Source organism: Thunnus thynnus, chromosome 8 (assembly GCF_963924715.1).
Source record: "Thunnus thynnus chromosome 8, fThuThy2.1, whole genome shotgun sequence".
NCBI lineage: Eukaryota > Metazoa > Chordata > Actinopteri > Scombriformes > Scombridae > Thunnus > Thunnus thynnus.
Genome location: NC_089524.1, coordinates 25,521,134 through 25,534,389, shown reverse-complemented (window position 1 = coordinate 25,534,389; position 13,256 = coordinate 25,521,134). Strand labels below are relative to the sequence as shown.

Below are 13,256 nucleotides of genomic sequence, written 5' to 3'. Positions count from 1 at the left end.
CAGGATTTTAGACCAGCTCTCCTTTGAGTTTCACTTTCAGTTTGTGATCAGTCATTTATAGTGGTTAAATTAGAAAACAAAATAACTTAAATAAAACAAACTAAGGAGAAAAAAAAGTTAACCAACAAAAATATCAAAGAAAATGTGCAATGTCTGACATGACAATGGAAATCAGTTACCTATATTTAATATGTATATTATACCTCGATAGGGTTGAAATTGGCTTTAACCATCATTAAAGGAACAGATATTTTAACATATAAGAATATAATTACAGTTCACTAATGTTTCTGTGGTTATAGCCAACTTCTAATACCAGAGACGCGGGTCCCTGCTGGAATGAGGATTGGAATCTGAGCTTACCCTGTGTGGGTCGGGCTGGCACTCTGTGAGGTAGGTGTGTTTTCAGCTTCATCTGGGGATGTGGCTGGGTTTGAGTCCAGGCTGGGATGTGCAGCAGGGGTGTCAATGAGGACTTCTGCTGGGTTTGGGGCATCTGTGGACACTTGGCCCTGTGCTGGAACTGGTTCTGGAGTGGAGGAAACCAGGGCTTCCTGGTCATGGTCCTGATCCTGGGTGTCAGTCTGCAGGTCCAAATCAACCTGGTCTGGGGAGGGTTCTGGCTCAGGAGCAACAGGTACAGTATCAGACTCTGGGTTGGGCTTCGTCTCCTCCACCTCAGCTTCCCGTGGATTCACAGTCTGGAGAAAGAAAATACAAAAAAAAAACACACATATTAATGATAATTATAAAATTTCTTGTATACAAATGTCCTCTGAATCCTCCAATAGTTTCATCTTCAACATATTGCCTAATTATTGATATGCAGGTATTTGGTCAAAACTACTGTGATACTTGAATGGAAAGAAATTGCAGCCACAAATAAGCCATAATTGGAACATGACTAGTAACTGACGAATTTCATTATTTCCTTTTCCCCCCCTCATTTCCCTTTTTTGTGTGCTTTGTCCTATTTATGAGGTGATATTATAATGGACAGAGGTCTTTTATTAACTGCTTTGACTAATTCTGTCTTGCCATTTCTGTATATTGTAGTTTTCATTTGGTCAATATTGACTAGACACAGTTTTGTAATCTTTTAATAATTGATAAACGTATACTGTTACCTGTTCTTGGTGTATATTGTGTGTTGCTAGCTTCTCTTGTGCTGCTCTCTCTGTCTCTAGTCCCATATCGTAGGATGTGTGTGTCATCCATTCTTCCACCACCTAAAGGAAAATAAAATAAACTCCACATCATCATGTAGTTCACAGTCTTGAATAAGAACTTTAAACACAATTAGGTACCATCGTCACAGCACCAAATTTCAAACTCTTTTCAAGACATTATCGATGGATTAGGTTTATTTTAAAAATGCATTTTTATGTGAAACTGTGAGATACAAAAGGTTTTTGCATCTCAGGCTGTGAAAAAGCCTTTTGTTGACGGGACAAAGACTGCGTTATAGGGCCAATGACAGACTGCCAGGCCTGTTGAACTGCCCTGCCATGCCTGTTTGTTGCTGGACTACAAACAATGATTCCCCTTCTTCTGTGCTCACACATGCATACCAAAACACACTCACTTCCGTAAATTATCATTCATTCTGATTCTCATGCACACATTACTACACACACACATCTTTGAGGGCCCATTCATGAGAGCTAAGGGTATCAAATATTTAACCCAGAGCTAACGTTGGTCCACCTTAGGCAAACTTTTGTTACTGCTCTACTTTCCACTGAATGCAAATAATAACATCCACAGACTGCCTTAAGATGGATTAGTCTCCATCCTTTTCAGCCACTAAGGCTGCGATAAGGACAAAAAGCTGAGAATTTGTAAAGCTTTGTATACCCTGATCTTTAACCCCACAGGACTGGTCGTAACCTACATCACCAGCTCCTCCATAACTTATACAGAGGAGCCTATGTTCTTGACGACGTGTAACTGGGCTGCTTTCTAAGTAGCTCTTGACCTGGAAGGGGCTCTAATCTTTATGTAGAGTACTGCACATCGTTGGACCCTTTAAATGTTCTTGACACAGTTCCAATAATCAGTTGTAAAGTTAGAAAGATAAAGTCAGAGAACCGATATGTTGTTTTCTTCTACAAAAACTGCTATCTTGGTGGGAGTTATAAGCACTTATGTAATACCATCACCCTCCCACCATCCACATGGCCTCCATAATCCAGCACCTCCCTGATTGTTCACACCAATTCTTTATAGCTACTCCGCCTCTTTCAATTCCTCCTACTTTTCACCAGGGGTTACAGGGTCAGTAAAGTGCAACTCCCACCACCACCCTCTTAGTGTTCTGCTAACTCATACATTTCACCACGAGAGATGAGTCTAATAATACTGCTCACCATCACACAGCCAGCCAAAACAAACAAACAAAAAAGAACCAGCAATATAACTTGTCTATTTCTGTTGCGGCTATGACAGTTAGAAAAGTATTTTCAGGGTGGCGTGGTTGGAATTTTTAGACTTTGAGAAGTTAAAAAGCATTAAAAAGGTTTGTTCCTTTCTACAATAGTGTATTACAGCCGTTCATTGCTTCATCTGACTGACTGATTGTAAAACATGTAAAAGGCACAAAACTTCAACACACCTTGTGTTGTGTAGTGTCCTGCTCCAGCTCCTGCTTGTGGCCATCAGGGTTTTTGTCCCCGGCAGACTGACCTGGACCAGACAAGCTCTGCTCTGAACAATACACATGTTGACTGGGGTACCTGAAATACAAACAAGGCAGAATGTATCAGCACAGTGCAAACTCATCATCATCATCATCATCATCATACAAGGGGAACAAGGGGAAAGTAAAGTCGGGGGGGTCCAGTCAATGTACATTTAGTAGCAAAAAACAACGATTCTACAGCAAGTCATGGCAGCAGTGCTGGAATGAGTTTTGAAGTGTGGAGACATCCAGCTTTGGATGATGTAATCGTCATGATCAGACCAATGCTATTTCAGCCGCAACTCTAATTGTAGCCTATCTCACCTCATAAATGGTCACATAGTTTAATAATTAATGTTACACAACAGTGTTTGCACTGCAATGTGCTTCAAGGATAAAACATGAGATGCTACTTTTGCTGAAAAGAAAGTAGGAAAAGAGGCAATGATGAGCCCTGCTAACCTGACGTCTCGTTCGTAAAAAAGCTAAATATCGAGTTATTTAGTTTGCGCTTGTTGATAAATTCACCAAAGTGGCAGTGGAGTAACTTTGCTCCACAAAAAGACCCACTTTCCACAAATACACCAACATCTTGCTTTGCACTGCCTATATGCACGTCTCCTCCTGAGAGTTCACCAAGAATGCAGCGCTGGGCACCACAATACCACACAGACGGGCAAAGCAAATTTTAAGGTCAGGAAAATACCAAACTGTCCATGTGCTGCTTGCGCTGGTCGTTGCACTATCACGAAAAATATGGCCAAATGTTGTATTTGGTGGTTAAATTATTTTAACTAGTCTGAACTGGCAGCCAAAATAGGCTACTCACGGTCCTCTGTGTTCTGATTATAATTGGATTTAAAGGTCCAATTTGTTAGGCTTAGACATTATCGCTATGACTGTAATACCTGGCTTAGACGTTACCACCTTATTACCATAACACTTGAAAGTTTCGGTGCCAGTGCATCATATGGTGGCTACAACACAAAGATGAAAGATTCAGTGGCAAAAGCACAAAATGCTGTAAAAAACCATCAGCCTTTGAATAACAAGCAAACTACATCACATCCTCCACAGTGAAGCACTTTTTTCCCCTCAGGGGGGAGGGCCACTGACACAAACTCTTTGGGCACAAACACTGAAAGCATTTTGAGTGTAGGAGAGCAAGGGAGGCTGTATGTACATGAGGAAACACAGAGAGAATAAAGGGACAGAGAGAGAAAAACAAAGTAGAGAGTGTAAATGAGGTCCACAAGGAGAGACAGAGAGTAAAAGAAATGCCTAAATTGAATAATCAAGAATAAATAACAAGCCTAAACAAAATTCCACTGCGTGTATTTTTATAAGCTGCTCAAGGCAAACTGCATTCTTCGAATCAGTCTTCCTTACACTCTCCTCTTTGTTTTCCTCCTCTCTGCCCATAAGGCTTAACAGGACCCGGGTTATTGTTGCAACTCTTTTAGGCATCAATGTTATTTCAACACAAGTCACCTGTGATTGCACGTGTGCAACGTGCACAGCTCAATCCAAGTTTCATTTCAGCCTCTAAATTTTTGCATACCTAGCGCCTAGTTTCCAAAGCTACCCATAATATACAGTACAGAACAGTAGCAAAATGTAGCTGCTATGCACCTGCAGCTACCCAAGGCATACTGGGCCAATATGAAGAGCAGAGGCCTGGAGCACATGCTAACCTACATTATCTCTGCCAGACTACTAGGCGACTGTAAAAACACAGGCGGCTTTTAAATACAGAACTGCTGCTTTAATATGCATGTTAATAATGAGTCCTTGGGAAAAAAAATGTACTTTTAGCATATCAATGTCAGAGCTCTGCAGTGACAAGACTGAATAATAGATGACAGAGAGTGCAAAACAGATAGGAATGGAAAGGATGAGAGGCAATAAGAAACAAGCAGAGGTAATAGAAGGCAGACGTGGCAAGAGGATGATAAGGAAACAGGGAACAGACAGAGATAGCAACAGGAGTAAGAGACAGCTGGTTCTCAGTTGGTTACCTTATCAGTAGAGTTGATATAAAGTGAGGAATGGAGCAGCAGGAGAGAAGCGAAGCTGAACTGGCAAGAGGTCTGTCTAAACATGTTCCCTCTGCTATGATGCAAACTCACCCACAAACTATATCTAAGCTTAACTTCTTTGAACATTAATAAGTCAGTCAGCAGACTGCTTTAGAGCTGTTAGGCTAACTCATCATGAACAGATTGAGTTAAACTGAACTGCGCCGGCATCAAACAAAGAGCTTTTCACATACTGAAGACCAGAAAGGCCAAAACTAGACACTCAAACATTTTGAATTAATTATTCAGTGTTCAAAGACTTCACGCGTGCTCTCTTATGGAGAACCACAAGCACCAGCATGTGCCTTCTACATTTGTTTAGACCTGAAGGGCTGAGCACATTATGGAAATACTAAATGGAAAAATCAAATTTGGAGAATGACAACACCTTGCTTCAGTGACTGTCACAGTGACACACAAAGACACAGAGCTCAGATTCAAACACCATGTGATTCTAAAAACTGGAGCGCTTCCCCTCAACTTGCAAGGCAGCTTGATTCGCGAAATCACGACATCAAGAGAGAATCCATCTTATCAGGCTTCAAGTTACATGCTCATGTGTCATGTCCGAACCCACCAATCAGCATCCTATGAAGATTCTCGCGTGATCTCATCATCTTGCGAATCCGGCTGCCTCGCAAGGTAAGCCGGTGACAGACGGTGATTTTCCAAACAGTTTACAAGAACGACTTCTCAGATGGTTCTGTGTGACAAACCATCTGGTGCGTCAGGTTACGGTTCCCCTTGAGCGGTCAAATATCAATTTCAGGAGAGAGTGGGACACATGGACAGTCATGTTAGCACCCTGTCAGCCTAGCTGTCAGGACAGAGATGAGTAGTGAGCAGCATATACTCACAATCACACAGAGACAACCATCTGTGCACGTCGGTGTCCTGTCACTAAGAGAGCCTCTCCGTCTGTATTCTGTTCATTAAGATTTGAGGTGATTGAATGATGAGATAAAAGATGACAAGAACATCCAGTGTTGACTTAATTTGTAAGAGGATCTTCTGATAGCTGTTCTGTATCCCTCCATCAGATTTATGAACAAATGACAACTCAATAAGACAAGGTGATAATCCAAATACTGGAGCTGCTTCTACTCAGGTTGACATGCTATTTACTAAATGTGTTATAGTGTTTCCAGACAAGAGTGTTGGCGACTCTAAAACACGACATCTTCTGGCTGTGTCGCAGTTCATATGTCTGCCTCTTCTATGATGGATTCATGCCTGTCAGGACGTTGTATATAGGTACAAAATGTCATGTCTATGATGGAGACCAGCTGACTGTGACACCGAGGCATGACATTTACCTTTGACGTTTTAGATCCCTGCTGACGATGAAATGTGAAGCATGTTCCTATATACTACATCAACACCTGGTAATATACAGTTTCCCCGAAAGGATTGGAAAGGACCACAAAGCCAGTGTTGGAAACTTAAATGCCAGGCAGTGTACAGATACTAAGAGTAAATATGAACCATGGGCTAATATAGGCTCCTGGCTAAACTTAGATCCATAGCTTTAAACTATGTTGTGTTGCGTTTCAAATGTCTCCTGTGTCCCGTCCCGACCCCCACCCCCACACTCAACCACTCATAGAGTTACAAGGAAGACACCTTACACATATTTCCTGGAAGATGGCAGACGTGATGAGCAAAGTTACCTAACAGACTGCTGTTGAAATGAAGTGACAGTTAATTTTGAGGACAACACGTAAAAAAATGATGATTAATAGCTATATTATATTTTTGATATTTAAATATTTTCAAATCTAGTAACTGACTATTAGGGTTAACCAAACAAGAGATAAAGTTGTCAAATTACATGTTCAATCTAGTCACATCTACTCTTTGCTCCAGACAAACAACATCATGTCTGACAACACACCTAAAGAACATAAAGTAGTATGAGGTACAGAAGGGCACCGCTATATAGGGAAAAGCCATTTACACTGGAGGAGCATGGACAACAGCACAAGACAGCAGTGAAAATCAAGTCAAAAAGCAAAGAAATTGACACCTTTCCTGATGCAGCAGTATTTCAAAGCCCTTCAGCCTTGTAGAGTCTATACAACCATTGACATTTATCCAGAAATGATACATAATTAGCCTATACATAACTTGGCCTGCCTGCACATGTAATATGCATCTATCCTGAGACAAGCAGATAGTTGAGAAAAAGAAGGAAAGGAATGCAGAAAAAAGGAGAGCTTAAGGATACATGACTATTGTGTATGCAGTCACTACATTTAATTGATGCTTCTGTGCATGTTTTATATTGATTCTGATCTTGAAACATACTGCGAGTCTATCCACTCAGCTTATAAATTGTTAGACTGCATATCAGGATTCACATTAAAAACACCTTTTGTTTAATGTGGAGTTCATTTTGTAGGTTTAAACTGTGTTTTTTTCTCCATATGGTTCCACACACCAGAATTCATACCTTTTTGGTCAGAACATTGTGTCACGTGATTTACAGGAAAGCATTTTCAGTGCTGTCCTTGGAGCATGATGTGTTTACTGGAAGCCCTCAGAATATCAGTGCTGGCATCTTTGTGCGGGAGGCTACAAAGCCTTAGAATTGCTTTATCATTATTACAAAAGTCTGGGATGGTCTGAAAACTTTTCTGGGTGGTGATATGTTTATTTTATTTCAAGATCTCAGTCAATTTCCTGCATGATCTCTCACAGAAACCTTGACAGTTTCACAGTCTAGTTTCACAGTCCGCTGCAGTTTCTATTTTAGAAAAGAAACTGTAAGCTTGTTTTAATTGTCACTTCATGAAACTTATAAGTCACAAAATTGTAAAATCCCATCTAATGTGAATTTACTGTTGCTCTTAGTAGTATCCAATAGTAAAAACCAACTACATACAATTCATGTCAATAATGATGCCTTTATATTCCCAAACATTGCTTTTAATTCCCCTTTTTAAAAATGCCCTCAATAATTCTGATAAGGAAGTGCTTGTGTAAACACACATGAATGACAAACACATTAAACACCACTGAGCAGGTTAAGATCAACACCTCACAGAGTAAACAATCCTGTATAAACTTGTGACGACACATGCAAATCTGACCAACTTCTACAATGCGACTCCCTGAACCAATGTTTGACTGAAACCTGCCTAGTCACAGATCACTATTCAAATAATAAATATTCAAATACAGAGATTAAAATGTGTGGAGCAATTTAAGACCACAAATACCCTGTGGTTACCGATCTAAGTGTTAACCAAAGCCCACGCTGTAAAACAAGTAGGAAAGATGCCCACTCCACCCCCGCTCAGCGTCATCTCTGTGAATGAATGGAAAGACCTGAGTGTTGACATTCCTTCCAAGATAAAAAAAAAAGGAGAGCACATGAAAAGAGAAAAAAAAGGGTGAGGAGGGAGCTGCTTTGAGAGGACCTTCTTTGGGGGGTGGACTGTGACCTACTTTTTAATTCAAATGGTTACGCAACAGTGGGAGGGGGAAGTTATGACCCACATATGGATAGCTATAGAGAGACCACTGAAACAGAGTGTTTAAGTGAGCCATGTATGCTACACACCAGTAATTGGTCAATGCCGAGCTAATGAAGGAAGAGCCTGAGGCAAGACTAATGAGTCAGCAGCCTGAAAATACACTCTTCCTCATTCTCTCTCTATGCCCGTTTCCTGTCCCACTTCAGAAGCACCTGGGATTTAAAAGAAGTCTTTCCGTCTTTTACATTCACTCCTAATGGATACAAATGGCTCGATCATTGTGAGATATTCCTATGGCTGCTGAAGAAGACATTATCAGCTTGTCTGGAGCCCTTTACAGAAACATGAATACACAGCTAGCCACAGAGCAGCAGACAGTTCTCTACTTGTTATGCCATTATAATGCCTTTCATAGATTCAAACTGAGAAAAATATACAGGAATAAAGAAAATAAAAGCAACATATCAGTGCACAGATACACTGGCTACATGTCCTAAATCACTGTCCCTCCTGGTTCCGCGCAGCCAAATCCCCTCATATTTCCTGTTGGCTTTGGGATCATACAGAATCAGGAGACATGGTATAACTGCGCCAAATCAACAGCAGTCCTGTACTGTACCAACTGACAGAGAGCAGACAAAACTGCAGAGACAGCAGGCTGAGGACGGATTCGTCTGCTAGCGGCGAGTCAAATATTATCACCAGCTGCACGGCATGCCAACTGGGCTCTGATCCCCTCTCAAGGCAGGATGTTTGCTCGGTGACTCAAAATATTCACAGGCGTCGAGCGCGACAACACATGTGAACTGGTATGTGCGTATGCTTGTGTGTCACATCTTACAGCCTTGGGTCCTCCTCTTTCTCTCTGTATTTTTTTTTTTTTTTAATTCCTTTGACATTCTTCCCATGTGTAGTTTTGCTGTTTGATTATGCAAAAATCAGGAGAGCGTTGCCTTTATCACTCTGCCCTTAGTCAGAGAATGACACTGCAACACAGACAGGTACATTACCTGAACCAGGACAGATTAGTTGCTGCTTTTCCTTCCCCTGGCCTAGATCTCAGAGCAGCTTGATTATACACACACACACACACGCACACACACGCACAGCCTTTAAGTATCCAACAGCACATCATGTACACCAAGTCCTTCTTATCCTAATTGTCTTAAATGAAAAAAACTTAAACCGTGTCAACTGTTGTGACCAAACATGAAGGGAGAGAGATACATTTTTTAAAAAAACAAGAGGAGTGATTTTATCTGGGTGTATGTTATTATGGCCGTGATTATAAATTCAACAGGAAAACTGAATACTACATTGGTCTGTCCTCTCCGTCTGTCCCGAGGCAGCAGAGAGTCTTGTGATGTTTTCCGTAGAAGTTGAGATAATTCTTGATATACAACATGTGGTGCAGTGAGATGAGTTAACTGAGGCTGATGGAGAACAGTGAGATGATGTAATGAGTTAGTTTCCTTTTAAACTTGACTGTCAACTTAACAAGGCCCAATCATATTCTATGCACATATACACACCCCCAATAAAAAGCCAATCTAATCCAGCTGTTTTCTCCCAGAGCCACATTTCTGAGAATAAATCCTCCGAGGAGGCCGAGGATGCATATTCGACCATCACTCTCTGTGCTTTACCTCCACACAGCTGACCGAGAGAAGAAAAAAAAAAATCAGCCATGGAGGCACATAAGGAGAAAAAGAGCTGAGGAGAGAGAATCTAGGATCCACGTGGGCCGAGGTGGATTGTGGGGCAGGGAGACATGCCAGGGCTCGCCAGTAAAAGTAGGCCAGCGCATCTGCCGGGCAGACAAAAACACGCCGTCACTGTTTAGAAGAAGAGGGGGGGGGGGCAGATTTTTAAAAGCCCAGCCTGAGAGGACTGAGAGTGTTTTTGTGCACACGTTTGCGTGGGCGTTCTGATTTTCCTCCACATTGAAGCATGGAATAATGTAGAGCAGCAGTTTGTTCTAAAGCCTGCTGATCCCTCCATAATCCTCTCCACTGATGCATCCTCGGGGCAGCTAGGACACAGTGGCTGAACTGGTTAATATCTCTCCAGCTCTCACACACACTCATACATGCAGTCTTGAACCAGACTTTACTTGCAGCCACCTCACCGAGAGTAAATCTGTCAACCAAATACTCATTGATTTCAGCTGAGGCACCCAAAGTCCTGGCTACTGATTGGTTAGTGGGTCTTTTTGCAATTTATTTTTTATTGAAAGAGGAGTATACAAAGACAAGCTCCTCAATGATTGATTGAATGAAGCTCACCTTTCCCCCCTAGTAGAGCCTCTCTTGAATTCTTGGAGGCATGGAGAATTCGTGTGTTTTCCCTGCACTCCACTTTCTATGTAAACTTGCAAATCCTCAAGCTTGGGGCACGACAAGGTTTTCTTTGCAACAGCAAAAGCTCTGACTTCTGTCTGCAATTCAAATGGTTCTGATCTTCACTCGAACACTGTCCAAGTCAAAACACAGACTCAGGTATGAATTTTCAGGGTCAGATGTTCTGCTGACTGCTGCACATTTGGCTCATACTTTTTGCACATCTGACCACTTCCTTAATCCAGTAAGTGAAAGTATTTTATTTTGGACGAGGCAGATGAGATCAATATTGGCTAAGTGGCAGACCCCACTTATTATTAGTGCTCAAGTTGTCAATGCATCCTTACTGTAACTAGGCACAATTGCATGGCTCCTAGTTGTTCGCTCTACAAGCAAACAAATCAATACCTCAGAAAACACTCAAAAAACACAGAGACGGAGCAGAAAGACTTGAGTGGTGAATGGGGTTGGAGTGGTTTCTCTAAGTGCTTTAATGTTGTGTTGAGTAGAGGCATGCCATGTATACTGCCCCCCTTTCAAAGAATTATGACCCAGCCCTGTTCCTGGCACCCGAATCTGGGTCTATAATTATCAAGCCCATCAGAGCAGTAGTAAAAGCAACTTATCAACAATCATCAATGTCCTCTAGAGTTTAGGAGAGCTGCAGAGCTGTTCTGACCTGTTCCCAGCAGGTGGAAAGTGATAGGACAAACAAAAGTGTGGAGACATGAACAGTCTTTGATTTGAAATAGCAACAAGCTTCTTCAAAGACATCGACTACATTGAAACTTATTTTGTCTGTTTGTGCCCAACATCGCTTCATCTGTAAAACTGTCAACACTGCAGCAAACAGGATCTTACCTGATAACAGTGAACAAAGTTAAAAACATACATATATGCTCAAAATAACAGTGACACTCAAGAGAAAACAGTATACTGTACAGTATATACAGTATATACAGCATATACAGTATGCTACTGATATGATTAAGTAACAGCATAAAAGCTTAAAATATCAATGCACGACCTGCATTTCCAGAAAAACTTTATGTAATTGTGTGGTTTATTATATCTGCTTGGCTTATGAAGCTGTGTTTAAGCAATTGAACGGCTATGAAGCCACACTACTGTTGGAAGAGAACTTGATCGGTGGCTTATTATTCTTAAAATGCCATGCTAATAAAACACACTGGAACAAGCCCAGTAGTTCCTAGCAGAATGACACTTCATCCTGTTTGAGATAAGTAAAATTCGATCAAGCACTTGAATTCATTTTATATAATGAAAGTCCATGTACCCTCTATGATCAACACTAACTTAAGCCATTTGTAAAGCTTGTTTGACTTTCTAAAAGGATCTAAAAGGATCTCTCTTTGGCTATTCCAGCTCTGTGACGCACATAAATCCTCCAAAATGTACACAGGAGCCTTTCTACAGGATGTAGTGTGAATGAACAGACATGCCTCTATGTGGAAGCTTGCTGTAGCACAAAATAGGCCAAGTCACCAGGTACAAGCACAAGACTGCTGCAAAAAACTTGCCAGGAAGCAGGAGCTCATTGCAAGTTTTTATGCTTGTTCACTGCCTACAATTACCAATCCAAATAAGCGTTGGGGTCATTCCATGTGCGAATCAAATAAATTGATTTGTGTTCCCACTTATGTTTCTATCATGGTGGCGCTAGTGAACCAGCAGTGGAGTAGGACATGTTGAGCTGAGCACCTGCCTAACTTTTCTAAACTATTATTTCATTACTCACTTTCTGCAAATTTCATGTGAATATCATTTTCTAACATATGCAAGAAGCCCTGGAGCAAGTATGAACTGTATATGTCACTTCACAAGTTCCTACAGACTGCTGTGACCAACCACCTGCTCCACGGCCAGAGTCAGAAATGGACGCCGTGGATTTGAAAGTGGACATTTTCTGCTCACTGAGAGCGAACATCTCTGTTCAGAGATAAAGAATGCACCCACTGAAGACTTTAACTTTCTTAAAAGTGAGCTGAAAGAGGTTAATTCTGAAATTGTAAACAGCAAAGTGACTATTCGTTCTGAAATGGATAATATGAAGGCCACTATCAGCGACGTGGAAGAAGGCTTGTCAACATGGTCAGGTGAGGTCACTGCAGTTGGCTAATTTGAGAGAGAAGAATGAGGACATGAAAGGGGGGACGCCCAGATGTAATGTTCGCATTGTGGGTGTTGCAGAGGAAAGTGGTTTGAGCTCCACTGAATCAGTTTCTGAACTTCTGAAAGAAGTTTTGCATATGGGTAAAGAAGTCCTGGTTGATTGCTCGCACAGAGGTCTCGCACCGAGAAAGTCTAATGGAAAACCTCGGGTTATTGTCACCAAACTTCACTACCACCAACATTGTGTTGATGTACAATGTGGCAACGGGTCATAAACAATCCTACTCAAAGGACTGACATTTACTTATCCATGATTCCTAATGTCTGACATAAATAATTTAGGAGCATGGGTTGTCTGGTTAACTTTGTAAGCTGGAATGTCAAGTCAAGTTAGTTTAAATCATCCTGTGAAACGCAGAAGGGTACTCACACATCTTAATCATCTCAAGGCTGATATTGCATTCCTCCAGGAGACTCATCTCCGCACTGCTGACCAGTTCAGATTGAGAGGGGGATGGACAGGACAAGCATATCATTCCAAGGCGAG

General features: G+C 41.4%; 1 protein-coding gene across 5 annotated transcripts in view; it reads right to left on the bottom strand.

The window, feature by feature from the left end:
• The window catches only part of suco (SUN domain containing ossification factor), a 46,191-nt gene that overhangs the window by 20,704 nt on the left and 12,231 nt on the right, over positions 1-13,256 (bottom strand). For all 5 annotated transcript variants that reach the window (XM_067597482.1, XM_067597483.1, XM_067597484.1 and 2 more), the window contains exons 2-4: positions 2,615-2,735; positions 1,128-1,229; positions 364-701 (exon numbers count right to left, since the gene is read on the bottom strand). In XM_067597482.1, coding sequence (XP_067453583.1) covers positions 364-701; positions 1,128-1,229; positions 2,615-2,735 — 561 coding nt within the window. The remainder of the gene's footprint in view (positions 1-363; positions 702-1,127; positions 1,230-2,614; positions 2,736-13,256) is intronic.